This window comes from Mixophyes fleayi, chromosome 1 (assembly GCF_038048845.1).
Source record: "Mixophyes fleayi isolate aMixFle1 chromosome 1, aMixFle1.hap1, whole genome shotgun sequence".
Lineage (NCBI taxonomy): Eukaryota > Metazoa > Chordata > Amphibia > Anura > Limnodynastidae > Mixophyes > Mixophyes fleayi.
This window is the reverse complement of record NC_134402.1, coordinates 150,397,727-150,420,625: the sequence shown is the minus strand read 5'-3', so window position 1 is coordinate 150,420,625 and position 22,899 is coordinate 150,397,727. Positions and strand designations below refer to the sequence as shown.

The 22,899-nt window shown below is 38.4% G+C and overlaps 1 protein-coding gene across 2 annotated transcripts in view; it reads left to right on the top strand.

Moving 5' to 3' along the window:
* GRID2 (glutamate ionotropic receptor delta type subunit 2) overlaps positions 1–22,899 on the top strand; it is a 959,624-nt gene that overhangs the window by 577,650 nt on the left and 359,075 nt on the right. For both annotated transcript variants that reach the window (XM_075201703.1, XM_075201712.1), the window contains exon 7: positions 20,802–20,963. In XM_075201703.1, the coding sequence (XP_075057804.1) occupies positions 20,802–20,963 (162 nt within the window). The remainder of the gene's footprint in view (positions 1–20,801; positions 20,964–22,899) is intronic.

Sequence of the window (22,899 nt, the reverse complement as noted above, 5' to 3'; positions counted from 1 at the left end):
CTAAGGCTATTGTAGAATAATGCAGGAAACATAAAATGTCATATACCAACCAGGCTATCAGGAACTGCATCCAGTGGTTGGAGTTAACAATTTATTAACAATTATGTCCAAATATTTTAAAGTGACAAATAATAAACAATTCAATCGTTCCCAATTTATTTTTTTCTTATTGACAGATTGAGCACATGGTAATGTAGTAAACAGTCCAATTGAGAGCCAGTCACATGACATGTCAATAGCACCATTTGCACTTAAATCCACCCCTCTATCATTGAAATAAATGGAGAGGTATGAATATTGAAGCATGATCCGGAAATGGTTGCCAGATTGCACCATTTAATTTATTAGACTGTGCTCTATCTGTTTATTAAGTAACCTTGTTCACTTCTCCATTGCTTAGTGACATATAGTAATGGCTAGAGATTTTATGGAATAAGTTCTTGCCAGATGATCCTTGGAATAAGACAATGAGATCAGGCCATCCTTCTTGATGTTTTTGTGCTGTCATTCTTAATCCAGATCTTATTAATCTTCATCCATATCATCTTGGATGTCCTCTCGCCAACTCAAACTTAATCTTTCTAAAACAGAGTTAATAATATTCCCACCCACCAACAAGAGCATACTTGACATTTCTATCTCTGTTGATAACATGACCATAAATCCCACCCCACAAGCTCGCTGCCTAGGTGTAATCCTTGACTCACACCTATCCTTTGTTCCCCACATTGACTCTATATATAAATCCTGCTACATACATCTAAAGAACATTTCCAGAATTCGCACATATCTCACGCAAGACACTGCAAAAACCTTAATTCATGCACTTATCATCTCCCGCATTGACTATTGCAATTCCCTCCTTACTAATCTTCCCAAAAACAGACTCAAACCCCTACAATCTATTTTGCACACTGCGACAAGACTGATTTTCCTTGCAAATTGTTATTCCTCTGTTGAATCACTCTGTATGTCTCTACACTGGCTGCCTGTTTTGTACCGAATCCAATATAAAATAATTTTACTAACCTACAAGGCCATCAACAAAACTGCACCAACATACATCTCCTCTCTTGTCTCAAAATATCTCCCAACTCGGCTACTCTGTTCTACACAAGATCTGCGTCTCTCATCCTCCCTCATTACATCCTCCCAATCCCAGTTACAGGACTTTTTTCGGGCTGTACCCACTCTATGGAATTCTCTCCCTCGCACAGTAAGACTCTCCTCTGGTCTACAAACTTTCAAGCATTCTCTGAAAACCCACCTCTTCAGACAAGCTTATAATATTCCTCAACCACCCTCTTAACCTTGTTACCTTTAGCCTGTTACACAATTTCACACAAGACAACTACCCCCTGACCAACATTGTTGTGTGACAGGATCATTTAGCTTATGAGTCACTTTTACGTTTGCAGTCTGGCTGGGCCAAAATGCAAAATGTAGACTTAACCTCATGTGTCAATCTCCCATTGTCCCATAGATTGTAAGCTTGTGAGCAGGGCCTTCTCACCTCATTGTCTGTTTTACCCAGTTTGTTATGTTTGTCCCCAATTGTAAAGCGCTACGGAATATGTTGGCGCTATTTAAATAAATGATGATGATGATGATGATGATGATCCAGAACAACCCCCTCTGGATTATTCTAGGGCAGCTCCAATCCTAATTAAGTTCCCGCAATTCCTTACCAATTATATCTTATTGAGGTAATCCAACAATACAGACAAGTGTAAAATTCTAAAACTAATCAAGGTTGGTTGCACATAAGGCAAAAATTATTAAACTAATGGGCAAAACTGAATCACTGCATTATAGACAAAGAGAAGCCACACATGTCTATATTTATGTCAAATTTTTGTATACAAAAAACATGAGTCTCCTTCCACCAACACACTTCTGATACCTGGATACCACCATGAGAAATCTTACAAGAACTAATCAGCTTTCAGACTTTTATATTTGTGGAGAAGGCTAACAAAATGCCACTCTTAACAAAGTTTCACACTCCAAATGGCACAATAATACACATTTAGCAAATTAAAACAGAGAGGAAAGTTGCTTATTCAATTTATAGGTTACCAGCAGATGCTTGAAAGGGTGGGGTTACACTGAAAGGAGCAAATACAGAGAAAAAATCCCCAGCACACTGCTTTTAACCAGTAACAAAGCTGCTATTTCTACTTGTAAATAAAAATGCAGAATTCTCAGTTACACACATTTGCAAATGCTTGATAAACCACCCGCCATGTCACAGCGCTTGGTCTTAACTCTAATCAGTGAGAGTTACTATTTTTGGGTCAAACATACATATATGTGTTTTTAAATTGAGAACTTACCAAGAGGTAACCCAAGAACCTCGAAAAGGCAGTATAGCACCATGCACTCAACATCAGCTACTCATAATAGAGCATTTTACAAATTTACCTGTTCCTTCTTGTAAAAAATTAATAGGACGAAGTCCCACAAATTAGTCATTAAGGTGTCAGATAAAGGAATACCCATTATATCCAGCCAAACTTCAATTTCTGCTGAACCACTTCCAGATGCTTTTGTAGGTTCTGAAAACTTTTCCAATGGGTTTTTTCTTGTAGAGTAACTGTTACCAAAACTGGTTTAACAGTGTGTGAATCACAGCCAGAAATGAATGTAGCTCTTCTGACCCTGGCCCTCTGTTTTAAACAACTTCTGAGTGTAAGTGAACCCCACTATGGTCTGAGTGCCTTGCGTAGAGTTGGACAGATTTGCATCCAAAATGTACATGTAAAATGTGTGTGGCAGACTTTATGCAATTACGTGTTTATTACACATATCTTAAGAGCTGGGCAACCCAGTATACTGTGTTTGTTAAAATGCGTCTGCAGGAAGATACAATGTTTTAAGCTTATCTTGATGTGTCCATCACATACTAGAGATGCCAATTTAATGTATAGTTTAAAAAAGTGAAAATAAATAAATAGATAAGAAAGCATGCATGCAGGGGCAAACATCATAGGCTCCCCTGCAAAATCCTCAGCCAGGCTATGACAGACTGGGCTGGTCATACCATAACATGGAAACCCACAGCGTGGGCTCACTATCTTATAGTGGGACAATGCCTCAGGCTGTTTATAATAGGGCCGAATTCTCTAGAGGAATCGTACTCACAAAAGAATGTGGGCCCTCCCAGGAACAGTCCCATGCTGATAACACTTAAGCACCTCCCCTGCCACTGTAGGTGTAATAATTATTCATTAAGTCAGAAATAAGCGTTTTCATATGTGGCATTTCACATAGAGATGAGCTAATGTCTCACAGTTTGATCTGCAATATTAGCTCTAATGTCATATATGCTTTAGGAATATGTTTGAATGAGGTAATTCCCCGCTCTGTAAATGCAGATCCATACTTTCACAGGGAGTGTCAAAAGGGGAGGGAGCAGCCCCCCAGATTGTCAAAAGGGGAGGGAGCTACTCTCCCCGCCCCCCCTCCCCTCACCTCAGGTGTTTAGCCAATTCCATTCCAGAAGACCCAGCTGCAGTGATACAGCAGCTATTGGAAGAATATTCCCAACAAAGCAGCACCATCAGCAATTCTGCAGTAAATTTGCCCCCCAGGCAAACCCCAAAAGCTGCTCAAGCTCCTGTACCAGTACCAAGAATTCACTGTAGTGAATGGTGCCAGTCCTTCCATAGTGCTACATCTGCCTTGCCTGTGGAAAGTGATCTACTTGGTCTCTAGCGTCCCCCCCATACCAACAATTGAGTGACAATATAGTAAAAAATTCATAAGAAATTCTGTAATCCATCCCCACACTCATTCTGACCCTTTGTGATATTCCACACTACTACAAAACCCCATGCAATCAACTCCTGACCATTCTGTGTGTCCTACAGCAGCTCACCTTTATGCTATGCCTGGAGGACACCTGCATCTCAAAGATATATGATATCTATCCATGTGACTATATCTAGTGCTGTTTGATGACCTATAAACCTTAATCTTAGCTATAATTTTAATTAGAGCAAGGAATGATTTTCAGCCCATGCAGCATTTAACCCCAGCTTTGTTAATGATAAATGAGCCAATTAGATTAGTGATCTTTAGGCTCCCAAAATATAAATAATACATTATGTATGGGAAGCAGTGCATTTCAATGTAAATGCAATTTGAAAGGAAATTCACTTTATATTATTGCTTACTAATTACTAACCAATCAGAAAGTCTTATGAGAGTCAAGCTAAAGAAAACCTGTTTGATCTTTTTTCCCTTTTACATATTTTGAAACTCATTTCACTCATGTTTCCAATTCCTTATCTCAAACAACATTTTTTGCTTACACGGTAATGCTTTTAAGAATTAAAACGGATGACTGAAATTCGAAAGTAAATTAACTTTTATTGTTTTACATTAATTAGTGTTTGTTTTTGCTCTGTGCCATTGTATGCAAGTCAGACATGAGATGCTATAAGAGATATTTCTGATGTTTGGCCTGGTTGCCAAGACAGTAAACCCAATGTAGATTTGGCAGATAAAGCATTTGCCTTTGGCAGTCAACTTCTACTACCACCGTCAAAGTCACACACAAAGTATCTATTCCAGTTCCAAACTGTCAAAACTGTATTTCATAACTTTGATAATGATATTTTTATTCAATCATAGGATTTTTGTTTACAGTGAACATCTTAATGAGATTGAAACAATAGATCCCCAGTATGATTTATTCTGCATTTCATGTTTATTTCAGTTGTCTGCTGTTACTACAATTATAAAGTGACAGCCCAGACAAACTGGGTAACCCTTAATAACTGGGAAAGTCAAAAAGTATCATTAGTATGTTTAAACACATTCGTTTTCTTTTCCCTTTGTTATGTTTGTCATAAATATACCCAGTTATGAGTTATGTTTCATATTACTGTTGGCTGGTGAGAACGTATATAGTGTTGTCAGCACAAAGAAACACGGCTTTCCTGTAAGTTTTAAATTAAATAGCGTAACAACTGTACAATCACTGCAACTAAAACTCACACAAATATTAAACAACAGCTGTCAGTTGTCAAACGTCCTCAACTAAATGAGAAAAATTGTTATAGTTCTAAAAAAAATATAATATGCACATATATCCTGTTGCTTGTCAGGACTGAATATCTGACATTTTTTTTATAAAGACAATAACCTCTTTAGATAAACAGACTAGATGCAAGTGTTTCACATTGTATAGTGTCATAAAGAAAATGTAGCAACCGCACCGGTGAATAGTAACTAGTAAACCTCCCTCCTTGTTAAAACCTTATTTAATCAATTTTATTATATTTATAATATTCTGGGGAAGCTACCCTTCATGACCATCTAGGGCCTCATTTTGAGTCAGACGCAAAGTCTGTGTAAAAAGTGTAGGAGTGGGAGTGTGCTGTAGCTTGGTAGGGTATTACGTGTGGCAAGCAACCCCAGTCGCATCCCACTCATAATACCCTACCAAGCTGCAAGCAGTTCCTGCAGCTAGCTAACGCTTGCGCCACCTAATTCCTGCCGCACAGTTTTAGCCCTTTTTTGATGTGCGTCTAGGATTTACTTACAGGGTCACACCTTCACAATTCCGTGTTACGCCCTTTTTCTCGTTGTAAGTCGCAAGCTGTCGCAAGTGTTAATTGTGTCCAAGATGCTGGCAGATATGGTGCTTGCTGCACATGCGTGATAGTGTTTTTTTCGGTCGACGCGTCTAAAACAGACTTTGTATCCGACTCTAAATGAGGTCCCTAGTAAACATATTAAAGTTAATAAAAGAAAAAAGTTGTGGTCATTTTATGTTTGAGCACCCTGGCATAGCACTAACACTTATATTATATTATTATACTTTAAAAAAGTATTCTCACTCTTTTCTAATGCTTCTCTCCAATGCATTGGTTATATTATTCCTTTGAATTATAATTTTTTGACATGTTGACCTTTGAATTGTTTTAAGCATCAATAGCTATGTTTAAGAAAAGCTGACAAAACACAAAAAAAGTATCTAATTGAGCAACTGCAATGTTGTCTGACTGAGCTAATTATTTTATGTTTTCAGGATTAGTATAATATGTTTTAAGTCATGCCAGCCCTTATTCTTCGTTTCATACTATGAAGGAAATGTTTTACCAACGCTCTAATGAAGCAAATACTGTAATATAGGTTATACAGGCAGAAAAACAACAGTAACTTGTACATCAAGTGTAAATCTAGTTTTAATTTTAAAAAAAAATTAAAATTGAATGTATTTATATTTTTTTTACTTTTTTAAAAAAATATATTGTTGCACCAAATCCCTTTTTAATCTTTTTTGTCAAGTGTTCACTTAATTTATTTATGGCAGAGGTTCTATTATCAGGAGCCACTAGCAAGTCCTACTTGCAAAAACCAATTCATTATTTGGAAACGGCCAATTCTTGCAAAAATGTAAAGTCTTACAATGTATGACATCAGGGGGTAAATGTATGAACCTCCGGATTCTTCAACTCCGGCGAGTTCAGCGTCTTCAGCGCTTAAATTTACAGCGGCGCTGCTTTAAATTTAAGCGCTGAAGACGCTGAACTCGCCGGAGTTGAAGAATCCGGAGGTTCATACATTTACCCCCAGGTGTCAATTTCCAACCCCACTGCCTTTCCATGTTTATCAGTTAAGTAATGAAATCTGGGGCTAAAGCACCCCCACTGTCAGTTCAGTTGAGTAAGAAAAACCACGCAAATTCAAAGGTAAAAATCTCTCTCTCTCAGTATCTTATTATATTCATTTCTCAACTCCTGCTCATTCGATAGGTCCTCAGATTTGAAGTACGGAGTTGAATAACCTGTAATCAATTTGACACTGATATGTTCACAGCAGCAGGAGATGAGTGTGCTGATCATGAGCGAATCAGTGACTTGCCCAAGGTGTGATTATGTTAGTGAGTACAGGGCTGCATGTGACAGAAGAAGTGTCATGATGTGAAAAAGGGAATGGAGGCAAAGAGGATGTCACAGACTGAGAATTAAAAACAGTGGAAGGAGCAGGGTTACCCAACAGTACAAAGTAATGTTGTGAAGCTCCTATTCATGCAAGAAAACAGTATAATAAAGGCACCTCTGTAGATTTTACATTCCACTTTTTCATTTTATCTATAAGATCTTTAACCAGCAATCCATAATATTCTAGAATATTAGGCACAATTACCTTTAGCTGATCTTCTGCAATTTGTAGATATTTTATTCAGTTTCTTTAAACATTTTATGATGTTGATAAAGATGCATGTTCTGGCCACCATCAAGCTAGGGTTGAGTTAGTGCAGGGAGACAGGTATGAGAAAAGTAGGTAGCTGTAAACATATCATTTTTAAAGTATTTACCTGTCAGTCTGTTTTTCTAATGGATCAAAAACTGTACTATCTTAACTATCCTGAGATTACTCAAATAAATATTTCAAGACTGAGACATATTGGTGTCCTTTATTCTAGTTCAGAAAAATGGAAGCGTTTTTTAATATGCAGCCCATGCGTTCACTCCACTTACTTGTAAGACAAATTACAGAATGTATTCATCATCATCATCATCATTTATTTATATAGCGCCAACATATTCCGTAGCGCTTTACAATTAGGGACAAACGTAATAAACTAATAAACAAACTGGGTAAAACAGACAAAGAGGTGAGAAGGCCCTGCTCGCAAGCTTACAATCTATGGGACAATGGGAGATTGACACATGAGGTTAAGTATACATTTTGCATCTTGGCCCAGCCAGACTGCAAAGGTAGGGTGACTCATAAGCTAAATGATCCTGTCACACAACAATGTTGGTCCGGGGGTAGTTGTCTTGTGTGAAATTGTGTAACAGACTAAAGGTAGTGAGGTTAAGATGGTGGTTGAGGAATATTATAAGCTTGTCTGAATAGGTAGGTTTTCAGAGAACGCTTGAAAGTTTGTAGAACAGAGGAGAGTCTTATTGTGCGAGGGAGAGAGTTCCATAGAGTGGGTGCAGCCCGAAAAAAGTCCTGTAACCGGGAATGGGAGGATGTAATGAGGGTGGATGAGAGACGCAGATCTTTTGCAGAACGGAGTTGCCGAGTTGGGAGATATTTTGAGACAAGAGAGGAGATGTATGTTGGTGCAGCTTTGTTGATGGCCTTGTAGGTTAGTAAAAGTATTTTATATTGGATTCGGTAGAAGACAGGCAGCCAGTGTAGAGACATACAGAGTGATTCAACAGAGGAATAGCTATTTGCAAGGAAAATCAGTCTTGCCGAAGCATGCAAAATAGATTTTAGGGGTTTGAGTCTGTTTTTGGGAAGACCAGTAAGGAGGGAATTGCAATAGTCAATGCGGGAGATGATTAGTGCATGAATTAAGGTTTTAGCAGTGTCTTGTGTGAGATATGTGCGGATTCTGGAAATGTTCTTTAGATGTATGTAACATGATTTAGATATAGAGTCAATGTGGGGAACAAAGGATAGGCGTGAATCAAGGATTACACCTAGGCAGCGAGCTTGTGGGGTGGGATTTATGGTCATGTTATCAACAGAGATAGAAATGTCAGGTATGCTCTTGTTGGCGGGTGGGAATATTATTAACTCTGTTTTAGAAAGATTAAGTTTGAGTTGACGAGAGGACATCCAAGATGAAATGGCAGAAAGACAGTCAGTTACACGGGACAACACAGATGTCGAGATATCAGGAGAGGATAGATAGATTTGGGTATCATCCGCATAGAGATGATACTGAAAGCCAAAGGAACTTATTAGATTTCCAAGAGAAGCGGTATAGATAGAGAACAGCAGAGGACCTAGCACCGAGCCTTGTGGTACTCCAACTGATAGGGGAAGCGGAGCAGATGTGGCTCCAGAGAAATTAACAGTGAAAGAGCGATTAGAGAGGTAAGATGAGAACCAGGATAGAACTGTGTCTTGAAGACCTAGGGATTGCAGCGTTTGTATGAGAAGAGAGTGGTCAACGGTGTCAAATGCAGCCGAGAGATCAAGGAGAATTAGGAGAGAGTAATGGCGTTCAGTCTTAGCAGTGATCAGATCATTAACAACCTTGGTCAGCGCAGTCTCTGTGGAGTGTTGAGAACGAAAGCCAGACTGAAGAGGATCCAACAGGTTGTTTGCGGAAAGAAAGCGTGTGAGGCGAGTGTAGGCAAGTCTCTCTAGAAGCTTGGAGGGGCAAGGGAGCTGAGAGATGGGACGGTAATTTGAGAGAGAGTTTGGGTCGGAGTTTTGTTTTTTTAGAATAGGAGTAATCACTGCATGCTTGTATAGTGATGGAAAGATGCCAGTAGAGAGTGAGAGATTACAGATTTGAGTTAGAGGTGAAATGAGCACAGAAGACAGGGATCTACCAATTTGCGAGGGAATAGGATCAAGAGGACAGGAGGTAGAGTAGGAAGATAAGAAGAGCGTAGAAATTTCCTCTTCATTTGTGGGGTCAAATGAAGAAAGGGTGTCAGAGGGTAGTGGGAAGGAAATGAGCTGATGGCTTGTTGAGGAGGAGGATACCAATTCTAGTCTGATCTTGTCAATCTTGTCCTTGAAGTAGGAAGCAAGATCCTGAGCACTGATAGTAGATGGAGGGTTCGGGGTGGGAGGATTGAGAAGATGATTAAATGTATTGAAAAGGCGTTTGGGGTTAGAAGCCTGAGCATAGATAAGAGATTGAAAGTATGTTTGTTTTGCAGTGTCCAGAGCATTTCGATAGGAGTGGTAGACAGAAGTATATGTGAAGAAGTCATTAGAGCTTCGAGATTTACGCCAGTGATGTTCTGCTTTACGGGACAGTTTTTGAAGATTTCGTGTTATCAAACATAATCCTGTGTTTGTGGGACGGCAAGATTGCAGTTGCCTCTAATCTTCCCCAAGGGAAGAAGAATACCATCCTTGTGACATTTCTAGGTGCATTACGCACATATCAAGATGTGATGTGCCATTTCACAAACAATAAGGGTCAAATAGCGCCCATGAAAGTCTGCTGTCTGCCCATTATACTTTACCTTTGACATTTGGAATCCCCCCTCCAATTGGAGGATAAACCTTGAGCTGAACACTAAATAAAGTTAAAAATGTGCATCTATTTGTATACATTTACTACAGGAAACAATATTATTTTTTCTGGATATGAAGAAGTGAAATGTAATATTTATACACCTTGTATATGCAGATTTCATTTTTTACAGGTGGACTAAATTATTTAGAATGTAATTAGCATTTATTTGTATTTCTGCATTATCCTTTACCCAAAATGTGTAAATGTTTATTTATACAAATAAATAAGCAAAATAGTGTGTGAATGTGCAAGATCACTCACCTCTACAGCTGTCATCAGCAGAATGTTCACTTATTTCATGAACACTTTCATGTTTTGGAAAGCTTGCATAACTATACAAAAGAGTCAATTATTCCCAGTTGAACTGCAAATAAAGAGGGATATAGAGCAGAACAATTCATAATTAATAGTCTATCTCTTTAGCAATGAAAGGTTTAGTGAACCCACTTCTTCTTATAGCACAATAAATAGGCTAGCTCATTCCAGTTGAGAGCAGTAAAAGTTATAAATCAGATAGACATATTCTTTGCAAAAATAAAATGTTTTTTTCCCTTTAAATGTCACTGAAAGAGTAAAGGTGATGCGGTGGTTTCATTTACATAGATAAAGCAAAAAGTCAGATAAATGCATTTCAAATCTTAGATACCAATGACCACATAAAATCACTTCACTATAGTGTCGCTCATTTTACTTTTCTCATTATCTCATAACTAAAGCTCCCATTTTTCCATCAAGGAATACAGAATGTCGATGTCACTTGGAACTTTCTCAACATATGATTGTCATCTATTTTAGGTGTCATTGCTCATTACAGTAGTAAAAAAATGTATTTTATAATTGTATTTTTCCCCACTTGCTGTCAAACCTGATGTATTGGAAGTCTGACTTCTGGGAAAATAATCTGGATGATCATGGTAAATCCAGGACATCCTGGGGGTAGCTAGGAAACATGGTAATCTAATTCATAGCAAATTATACCATTATTCATCCTTTTTCTCTCTTTTGATTTGTACACAGTAAGGGCCTCATTTAGAGTCGGACGCATTGTGCGTCTAAGACTTACATGAAAGAGCAGGAGTGGGAGTGTGCCACAGCTTTGTAGGGTATTACGAGTGGCATGCAGCCCCAGTTGCGTCCCACTCGTAATACCCTGCCAAACTACCACAGCTAGCTAACTTATTGCACCACCTAATTCCTGCCGCACTTTTTCAGTCTTGCTTGACATGTGTTCTGCCTGTGTCCTGATCCGACTAGGGTAGTTTTTGCAGGTAGACGCCCATAGTATCTGAAATATTCACGGTCATGCTTACATAACTCCGTGTTCCACCCTTTCCTTTGTACTGAGACACAAGCTGTCGCAGTGTACACTTGCGTCTGAAAAGTAGACGGAACTGCAGGGAACTGTTGCTTACTGCGCATGCCCATCAGTGGAAATGTGCAGGATGCGCCTGAAATGGACTTTGTATCTGACTCTAAATGAGGCCCTAAGAGTTTAAAACCTAAAATTTACAAATGAATATTAAACTTAGCTCTCCACAAAGAGAGTACATAAACCATCAAATAAACAATGGATTTAAATTTGGAAAGGTGTACTGAAACTTGGACCAGTCTGTAATAGGAACATCTCATTACCATATGCAATATGCCAAAATAATTGTAAAATAGTTGTTTTGAATTTTTCAATCCTTCAGTGTTGGCTTCTGTAGCTCATGCATCATGATGATGTTTAATATTCTCAGAAGCATTGTCAGTAAGTGTATTAACTGGATTGAAATTATTAAAAATATTTATTTTATGTACTGTGTTGGAGAGTGCGATTTCAGTGGAGCGATTTTATTTTGTCTACATATGTAAAAAGATGGCTTTATGGAGATACATAGAAAGTACAATGGGGTATTGACGTGGTCTGTAAATGCAATTACATTATGGCATGTATTGTACCTGGTTCACCACAAAACCCAAGAACAAAATGCTGGACTCTGATATTTAAATATGCAAAAATGGTATTTGGTTGCATAAACTTAATGGCATTTCTATAATGTGCATAAAATTACTAAGCATCTCATTGCACAAACAGCCTACAATAATAATCCATTTTGAACACACACTGAAAAATAATGTAAGCAAAGGTTTACTAACAAAAAACACCAAACATTCATAAAACATTAATGAAAAACCTGGCCAAAATCACTTACTTTCCCAAGATGTTTAATAACAATATAAGGGTCAAATAAGCATTTCAACATCAGTACTGTGGTCAAGTTCATTTAATAAAGAGGATTAAAGAAACGAATATTGGCAGGGATGAGAGTGTAGGACTTTACATCTTTTCTCCTAGAGAGAAAAGTATGTGCACAGGTTGGACATGTAGATATTAGAGATGAGCGCACTCGGATTTCCTGAATCCGAGCCCACCCGAACGTTGCCGATCCGAGTCGGATCCGAGACAGATCCGGGTATTGGCGCCAAATTCAAATCTGAAACTGAGGCTCTGACTCATAATCCCGTTGTCGGATCCTATAAATTCCCCGCTAGTCGCCGCCATCTTCACTCGGGCATTGATCAGGGTAGAGGGAGGGTGTGTTAGGTGGTCCTCTGTCCTGGTAGATCTCGTGCTGTGCTGTTTAGTTCTGTGCTGTGCTGTTTAGTTCTGTGCTGTGCTGTGCTGTGCTGTGTTCTGCAGTATCAGTCCAGTGGTGCTGTGTGCTGTGCTCTGTCCTTCTGAGGTCAGTGGTGCTGCTGGGTCCTGTGCTGTGTCCTGTTCAGTCCAGTGGTGCTGTGTCCTGTGCTCTGTGCTTCTAAGGGCATAGTTATTTCCCCAATATTCCCCTGTGTTTAAAAAAATAAAAAAAAGTTATTTAAAAAAATACCAAAAACTAATTTCATTTTTTTTAATTACCACAAAATTTGCACAACCAATCCTGCAGTATAAGCCCATTGGTACTGCAATATTACCAAGTTCACACATTCAGCAGTAAAAGTCCAGTGGTACTGCAATATTACAAAGTTCACACATTCTGCAGTATCAGTCCAGTGGTGCTGTGTCCTGTGCTCTGTCCTGCTGAGTTCCGTAGTGCTGCTGGGTCCTGTGCCGTGTCCTGTTCAGTCCAGTGGTGCTGTGTCCTGTGCTCTGTGCTTCTAAGGGCATAGTTATTTCCCCATTATTCCCAAGTTTTTAAAAAAAAAAAAAAAAAGTTAAAAAAAATTAAAAATTAAAAATTAAAAAAAATATATATAATTATAACCAAATTTGCAAAACCAATCCAGCAGTATAAGTCCATTGGTACTGCAATATTACAAAGTTCACACATTCAGCAGTAAAAGTCCAGTGGTTCTGCAATATTACAAAGTTCACACATTCTGCAGTATCAGTCCAGTGGTGCTGTGTCCTGTGCTCTGTCCTGCTGAGATCAGTAGTGCTGCTGGGTCCTGTTCAGTCCAGTGGTGCTGTGTCCTGTGCTCTGTGCTTCTAAGGGCATAGTTATTTCCCCATTATTCCCAAGTTTTTAAAAAATAAAAAAAAAGTTATAAAAAAAACTAAAATAAAAAATAAAAAATAATAATAATTATAACCAAATTCGCAAAGCCAATCCAGCAGTATATAAGCCCATTGGTACTGCAATATTACCAAGTTCACACATTCAGCAGTAAAAGTCCAGTGGTACTGCTATTACAAAGTTCACTGATTCAGCAGTATAAGTCCAGTGCTACTCTCCTGTGCCGCATATAATTTTTAAAGGCTTTGCCGAGTGTGTGTGGCTTAGGGGTACGCTCTCTTGTGCTACATATAATGGAAAACCAAAATTTGGAGGATAAAGTAGGGAAAGATCAAGACCCACTTCCTCCTAATGCTGAAGCTGCTGCCACTAGTCATGACATAGACGATGAAATGCCATCAACGTCGTCTGGCAAGCCCGATGCCCAATCTCCTAGTACAGGGCATGTAAAATCCAAAAAGCCCAAGTTCTGAAAAAATAGCAAAAAGAGAAACTTAAAATCATCTGAGGAGAAACGTAAAGTTGGCAATATGCCATTTACGACACGTAGTGGCAAGGAACGGCTTAGGCCCTGGCCCGTGTTCATGACTAGTGGTCCAGCTTCACCCAAGGATCTAAGCCCTCCTCCCCCCCCTACAAAAAATTTAAGAGAGTTATGCTGTCAGCAACAACAACAAAACAGCAAAGAACTCTGCCTTCTAAACAGATGACATCACAAATCCCCAAGGCGAGTCCAAGGGTGTTGTTGGTTGTGAACCCTGACCTTCCCATCACTGTACGGGAAGAGGTGACTCCATCCAGCATTTGCAGCACGCCCTCTGCATTTGCTGGAAGGATCACCCACAGTCCAGTTACAGATTTGGCTAATGAAGGTGTGAATGTTGTACACTGGGAGGAGGATATTGATGTAGCTGGCGCTGAGGAGGATGTTGATGATTATGATGCAGACAGATACCAAATTGCCTTTCTCAATTTCTATTTATATTCTAGATTATATAACGGCTGAAAAGTTTCCTGTTTTACTCCTAGTGGAGAGGGGATCTGATGCAGACAGATACCAAACTGCCTTTGTCCATTTCTTTGTATATTTGAATTTCTAGTTCTACAGTCTATGCAGGCTGCTTTATTTATATTCAACTACAAGTGTAGGGCGGGGGGGGGGGGGGGCATAGATAGCCACCAAAGTAACGTGGTCCATTTAATTTCACTTTCTAGCTCAACAGTCTGTGCAGCCTGCTTTTTTTATCTTCAAAGTATTTATATTTACAAGCCTTGCAATCTAAATTAACTAGAGGTAGTGACGTGGTAGAACTCCAAAAGGCAGTTTGGAAGCCCCTGTACAAACTGGCTCTATTTTTTAACTGAGTTGTCCCCCCTCCAGTGTGTACTCGGAAAGAGTTTTTAGTGCAGCGGGGAACCTGGTCAGTGAGCGGCGAAGGAGGTTGCTTCCTCACAACGTTGAAAAAATGATGTTTATAAAAATGAATAATCAATTCCTCAATGAAGTACAGCACTGCCCTCCAGACAGTACAGAGGGACTGTGGTTGTGGAGTCCAGCGGGGACGAATTGATAATGTGTGAGGAGGAGGAAGTACACACTGTAGGGAGAGAGGAATCAGAGGTTGAGGATGAGGACGACATCTTTCCTCAGTAGAGCCTGTTTAGTTTGTACAGGGAGAGATGAATTGTTTTATTGGTGTGGGGGCCCAAACAAACCAATCATTTCAGCCACAGTTGTTTGGTAGGCCCTGTCGCTGAAATGATTGGTTTGTTAAAGTGTGCATGTCCTATTTCAACAACATAAGGGTGGGTGGGAGGGCCCAAGGACAATTCCATCTTGCAACTTTTTTTTTGGCATTATGTGACCATTCAACAGTCGTTTGCCATGTTCAAAAAGTAAAAGAAAATGCCAACAAATTCAATAAATTAAATCAAAAGTTAAATGCCCTGTCATTATTTAAAACAAGAGGTTTTGACGTGCTAGAATTAGTGTAGTGTTAAGATGTTATAAACACTACACTTGGAAATTGGAGGAGGTATTGTGGCCCCGGTATCAAATTGGGTACCGGGGCCACCCCACTACGCAGTCCAGATACTTGTTTGGTGGAATTCAGACCAGTTGAGGGTGTATTTATTTTATTGTGGCCCCGGTATCAAATTGGGTACCGGGGCCACCCCACTACGCAGTCCAGATACTTGTTTGGTGGAATTCAGACCAGTTGAGGGTTTTATTATTATATTGTGGGGACCACTCTATCTATACCACACTACAACTCTATACCACTCTATTTAATACTTTAATTCTATTTAATACTTTAATTCTATTACTAATTCCCATAAAGAGGAACTGCCGCTTCTATTTAATACTTTAATTCTATTAGTAGTTACCATAAAGAGGAACAAAATAAACCAATTTTACCAAAAGTATAATATGACTTAGACTTACAAACACTACACTTGAAAGATGGTGCCTTTAAATGAAAAAGTCAGTCTTCATTGCACGACTATGTGCAACAGGGACAGTTTTTTGGTTTACAAAGTCAACCAATAACACTTCGACCCTGTCTGTCTTTAACATACTTGATGGGATCTCAATGACGAATGGTCTGTACCATGTTTGGAGGAGGTATTGTGGCCCCGGTACCAAATTGGGTACCGGGGCCACTCCACTATGCAGTCCAGATAGAGGTGTATCAGATATTAAAAAACGTTGACTGTTGCTGCAAAAATTGAAAATAATATTGTGGGGAACACTACACTACGCAGTCCATAAACTTTTTGGGTGGAATTCAGACCTGTGTAGGGTTTTTTAATAATATTGTGGTGACCCACTCCTCTACGCAGTCCAGGTACATTTATTGGTGCGAATCATACAAGTTGATGGTTTTCTTGTTATATATATTGTGGTGACCCACTCCTCTACGCAGTCCAGGTACATTTATTGGTGCGAATCATACAAGTTCAGGGTTTTTAATATATATTGTGGCGACCCACTCCTCTACGCAGTCCAAGTACATTTATTGGTGCGAATCATACAAGTTCAGGGTTTTTAATATATATTGTGGTGACCCACTCCTCTACGCAGTCCAGGTACATTTATTGGTGCGAATCATACAAGTTCAGGGTTTTTAATATATATTGTGGTGACCCACTCCTCTACGCAGTCCAGGTACATTTATTGGTGCGAATCATACAAGTTGATGGTTTTCTTGTTATATATATTGTGGTGACCCACTCCTCTACGCAGTCCAGGTACATTTATTGGTGCGAATCATACAAGTTCAGGGTTTTTAATATATATTGTGGTGACCCACTCCTCTACGCAGTCCAGGTACATTTATTGGTGCGAATCATACAAGTTCAGGGTTTTTAATATATATTGTGGTGACCCACTCCTCTACGCAGTCCAGGTACATTTATTGGTGCGAATCATACAAGTTGATGGTTTTCTTGTTATATATATTGTGGTGACCCACTCCTCTACGCAGTCCAGGTACATTTATTGGTGCGAATCATACAAGTTCAGGGTTTTTAATATATATTGTGGTGACCCACTCCTCTACGCAGTCCAGGTACATTTATTGCTGCGAATCATACAAGTTGGTGGTTTTCTTATTATATATATTGTGGTGACCCACTCTTCTACGCAGTCCAGAAAGATACCTCGTTGCAACGTTTTGGACTAATAACTATATTTTGAGGTGTTCAGAATACACTGTAAATTAGTGGAAATGCTTGTTATTGAATGTTATTGATGTTAATAATAGCGTAGGAGTGAAAATAAGCCCAAAAACTTGATTTTTAAACTTTTTATGTTTTTTTAAAAAAAAAATCCGAATCCAAAACCTTAAATCCGAACCGAGACCTTTCATCAAGTGTTTTGCGAGACAAATCCGAACCCCAAAAATAATGAAAATCCGGATCCAAAACACAAAACACGAGACCTCAAAAGTCGCCGGTGCACATCCCTAGTAGATATATCACAATACATTTTCAGACTAGGGAAATGCAAGCTTATTGAAAACATGCACACAATACATGCACACTCAGGGCCTCATTTAGAGTCGGACGCAAAGTCCATTTTACGCGCTTCGACCAAAAAAAACACTATCAATTACACTTACAACAGTTTGTGGCTTACTATGAGGGAAAGGGCGGAATGCGGAATTGTGAACGTGTGACCCTGTAAGTAAATCCTAGACGCAACAGACATCACAAGTAGTTAGCTAGCTGCAGGAACTGCTTGCAGCTCGGTAGGGTATTACGAGTGGGATGCAACTGGGGTTGCTTGCCACTCATAATACCCTACCAAGCTGCGGCACACTCCCACCCCTACGCGTCTTAGACACACATTGCGTCCGACTCTAAATGAGGCCCTCATTGTAAAAAGACATCCACAAATTTTGCATATTTCCACTGCAGCTGTCAGTCTAAATTGACCCCTAGTAATTCTAAAATTACCATAATGCTAAAAGTTTAACATATTGAAACTACTCCCATTCCAGAGTAACCTGTCATTTTTTTAACTTGAAATATTGCTAAAAGTTAAGACAAATTTCTGAACTTGAAGAAATTCACCTACATGCATTACTGTTACGATTAGTTATATTAGTTGCACTTTACAAACAGATTTCCTCATGTAGGCTGCATTTTTTATATACTTTGAAATAACAAAATAACATTTATGTCTCTAGGTATTTAGTGCATAAAAGCATTTAAGACACAGTGCTGCAAATTTGCTGCAGCCATAAACAGAAGTATTTAAAACACCAGAAATTTTGGTTAGCCATAAGTTGGACGAATTTAGATTCAAAATTTAATAAAAAAGACTCACTCTGCACCCTGTCATCAGTTCTGATTTCATATGGTCTACATTGTTTGATGTAGTAAATAATAAAAACTGTAAACCTGCCCTCCTCCCCAGATTCTCCTCCAGCCACCAGGCTGTGAGAGCTAGGGTAATGAATTAGGGCCTTTGGACATATAAGGAATTTTTAAGACTAGTAAGTATATTTGCTAAATGCAGATTTGAATGAGTGGAGATGTTGCCTATAGCAACTATTTAGATTCTAGTTATTATTTATTTAGTACATTCTGAAAAATGAAAACTAGAATGTGATTGGTTGCTATAGGCAACATCTCCACTTTTTCAAACCCGCAGTTTAGTAAATATACCCTCAGGTGTCCCATTCACCAGGCAGCATGGTAAAGCACTTGTTACTTACTAGTCAGTCAATTGGATTTAATCATTTAGTACTGGTCAACTCTAGTGTGCAGGGGTAATTTTTTAAATTAAACTTTTCTTTGTTTTCTTTTTCTTCTGTTTCTATTTGGATTATGTTGGTTCAAGAAAGAGGAACATATGGTTTTGGTTTAATGTAATAGAGTAGGTTTAATGTAATAAAGTCTGTATTTTCTACATTCCCCATAGAAGCACCAGCCCTGTTCTAACCAACCTGGGGTTGGTTTTAACTATAGCAGGGGAAATCCTGATGTGGTCTCCTGTTATAGTTTTAATCAGCACAGATTTTCTAGCACTGAGCGAGATTAAGGATTGGGGGGAGAGAGTGTGCTTCCCATTTGTTACATTATTTAATTATTTAACTAACATGGAGAACAATGGTTGAGGGGGGTTGGTACTGTTACCACTGCATAACCAGCTCCTATAGGAAATAATGGGAGAGCAGCAATGTTTCGGAGATATTCTATTTCTGGTCTCCACTGCTTTTTAAATGGGGCTACCTGATTCTCCAGTTTGTGTAAAATATTTGGCACATTTCTGCCAATACCCTTTTGCAAAATAATTCACCAAATTTATGAAGCAGGAAAACTAATTCACCCATAAGCTATATGATATGCTTAACACAATTATTTTATATTTCAGTGCTACAGTTCTGTGCCATTATAACAATATAACTAAATGAATTCCTCTAAGCATGCCTTGTGTATGTAATTTATAAACGTATGTATGAAATAGATATAGCAGGAATGTGATCTTGTGGGCTCCTTCTACTCCTTTGTATAATAAACCTCACATAAATGAATTCACAAGGCTCTTTCTTGGAAGAGCCTTAAAGAAAACCTTGTCATAAATAACACCGTAGAAGCAAAATGTCATAAATGCTGCCAACATACAACAATAAGAGTCATAGAGCTAACAGAAGTTTGCAAGAATCTCTGTTTTGGAAATGTAATTTGTTCTAGGGAATTACGATTGCCAGCTAGTGGGTAGGCGGTGAGTCTCCTAAATCAGCGTTTGGGCAGACGAAGGCAGAAGAGGAGAATACATTTAACTCCCAACTCTGGCATAAAGAAGAGTCCGGCATAATTTCGACTGAGATATTTCTCTTTTTCATTTCAAAAGTGGAATTGTCCATCATAATCTTGGTAGAGGATATTACTCTTGCATTATATTTTTATTTGTGATTGCTAGATTTATTGAATGGAATTAGCAGGGACTTAGTTACTAGTACAGAGGAAAATCTGGAGCAGCTGGGCGCATGCGTATTAGCAGACAAGAGCTGCCATGAGAACAGATGATGATGGCTCTTGCTTAAGCCAACCGAGCTCAGTGGATCACAAAATTTCTCAGTTCAAGGCACTCTTAGGGTCTCCATACTTTTTTCAAGGCATCCCTAATCCCAAAAAATTACCTGGCCCATCAACCCACTAGCTTTTGGCAAAATGTGCAAATAAAAACAGAAAAATCTTACAAAGTAATGAAGGGGAGTACACTGTATCTGTCAATACGTTAAATTTGTAATGGTAATTTTCACACCAATATGCTAACAAATTCTGAAAGAGTTGTAGTGTAAATATATATATATATATATATATATATATATATATATATATATATATATATACAATGCCTATATTTATATGCTGTGGCTGTGAAATATATCTCTGTAGAAATAGCCAACTGGTACATGTCTGTTTTGCTTTAATGTCAGCTGATTTAAAGCATATAACAGTATCTGTCCAGGGAATACAATTTGTGCTTTCATTTTCAAAGCAACACCTGTCTTTTTATTACAATTATAAAGGTCAAAAGAAAATGAAGCAGTTGGCAGGACACTTTGAAGGATCCCTCCATCATAAATGACAAAGCTTGATGTGACTAATTTTGAAAGAAAAAAGACTGTACATTCAGCCAGGTGAAAACAGTAATTGCAAGACAATGAGTTTATAAGCAGCTGAAGAAACTGTGTTATGATTTTTACTTAGGGCTGTCAGCTCTTTTCAAAATCAGTGGCTAATGATCAATATCTAATCCTTTACAGATCACCAACCTGTATATCTATGACACTGTGATCTTACTAGCTAATGCCTTTCACAAGAAGCTGGAAGATCGAAAGTGGCACAGCATGGCCAGCCTCACCTGCATCAAGAAGAACTCAAAGCCTTGGCAAGGAGGTCGATCTATGTTGGAAACTGTCAAGAAGGTAGCTATTACTCCGTCTTTCATCATCATTATTTTGCAATGAGAGGAAAAAATGATGCTGGCTGAGGTGCCTAATTTTAAATGCACATTACTCTTACTAATAGCGGAGCCTGTCAGAAGGTCCATAAGATTAGTTTAGATGATAAATTTGCTAACTTAGATGTCTTCAGTAAAGTTTGACCATTTAGTAGTAAGTTTATTTTTATACTCTAGAAATATTTTAAGCAATGATGTTATTTTTCAAGTTACAGATATCTACTGTGCATTTTAAACGCTAATCCTAGTTACAGGTGATGAGAAAGTAAGATCACATTTATATTAAAGATTGGCCATTGCTAAGCTGAATAATGTATATAAGAAAAAAATAACATGTTATACATAGCTATATTTTTTCATCTGATTTTTTCGTCACATATTTGCAGCGTTAGGAACGAGGGGCTTCACTATTTCAGCCAACATAGTGTGACTGGCAAGTTTGCTAACTTTCTCTACAGAATTCTGTTGCTCATTTCCCCATTTTTTTAACAGATTGGCAGTGGAATTTCACCTTCAGAATAAATAATGCATTTCACCTTGGTGGTTCATGTTTGAAAATTATTTTTCTGTCTTTTTTTCATTTAACACAAAGTAATTATTTAGGCTGCAAACTCTAGATCAGAATGATTAGGACATTAATTCAATAAGGTCCCGTTTTTTTTTTTTAAATATATAGTGTCTACTGTGAACTAAGGTAGAAAATTACCTTTAATAATTATTGCTAAGTGTCCACCAGGATATTTTGAAACAAGGACTGATTCACAGATAATATATTATAGGCCTGATACGCAAAAAATTCGGGCAAACAAACTCCTGTATCCAACTAGAAGCAGATCTGAAGAAATGTCTGTTTTGACTACGCATGTAGGTACGCTTTGCATATACAGCACCTGATGTATTGAGACAGACACAACACACTGTAAAATACATATGTGCAATATAAATTCTCTGTAGAAGGCAACAAAAAAAAATATTCAATTATCGTCACCTGTTGATAATATAGTCATTAATGAAAAAAACTTTAAAAAGAAAAGTGTTTTCCCCATGAAATACATTTATCAGGATTTTATTAATGTCTACTGTACATAAAATGCATTTTTACAGTTGCTCTTGAATTCAAACACATGTTCTAGCATGCACACGTGATCATCATCACTATCACTCAGCACTTACACACCCTGTAGCTGTTGCAAGTGATATGGCTGAAAATCACGTATCTTAGAGATACCTAAAGCTTGAATCGGATGGATGTGCGTGCACTCAACCTTGGCATGCCCTTACTGTACATTGGTTGCATGCATACGACCCCCTCCCTCCCCCTTTCCACCCATGAAATTGTAGGCTGTCGGAAGTTTCCTTTGTATTTAAAGGAAAATCGGATGTACTTGTGTTCACTGGGGTATAGTCCATTTCTGAGCATTCTATGCAAAGTATGGCACATATCGGTATATACATTCCTTACTGTACAGTATGCAATATAATATAGAAATTATTGGTGACAAAAAGAGTAGTTTGCCACAGCCCTCAAAGTGAGGATTTAGCTATTCAGCTGTCAGTCTGCAGGTAAAGGTTACAGGCAAGGTTCTACACATGTATAACAGTGCATCTAGGTTAAGACATATAGGTGTAAGACGTGTGACAAAGTTAAAGTGTAAAGTGTGATTTAACTAACATGCTTTGAAAATGGTTTGAAAGTGTCTAACAACAAAGCTAACAGTTTGTCTGCTGTGAAGAGCAATTACAGAACACCTGCAGAGAACTTCCTTCTAAAGGCAAGATAGCATTACCTGTCCATCAAGCTAAGGCTATGGGAAGATTCTTAAGTATAAAAACCTGTATTGTTCTACTATACATTGTGACCAATGCCAAACAGTGGCCAATGACCAGACAGAAAAAGTGTC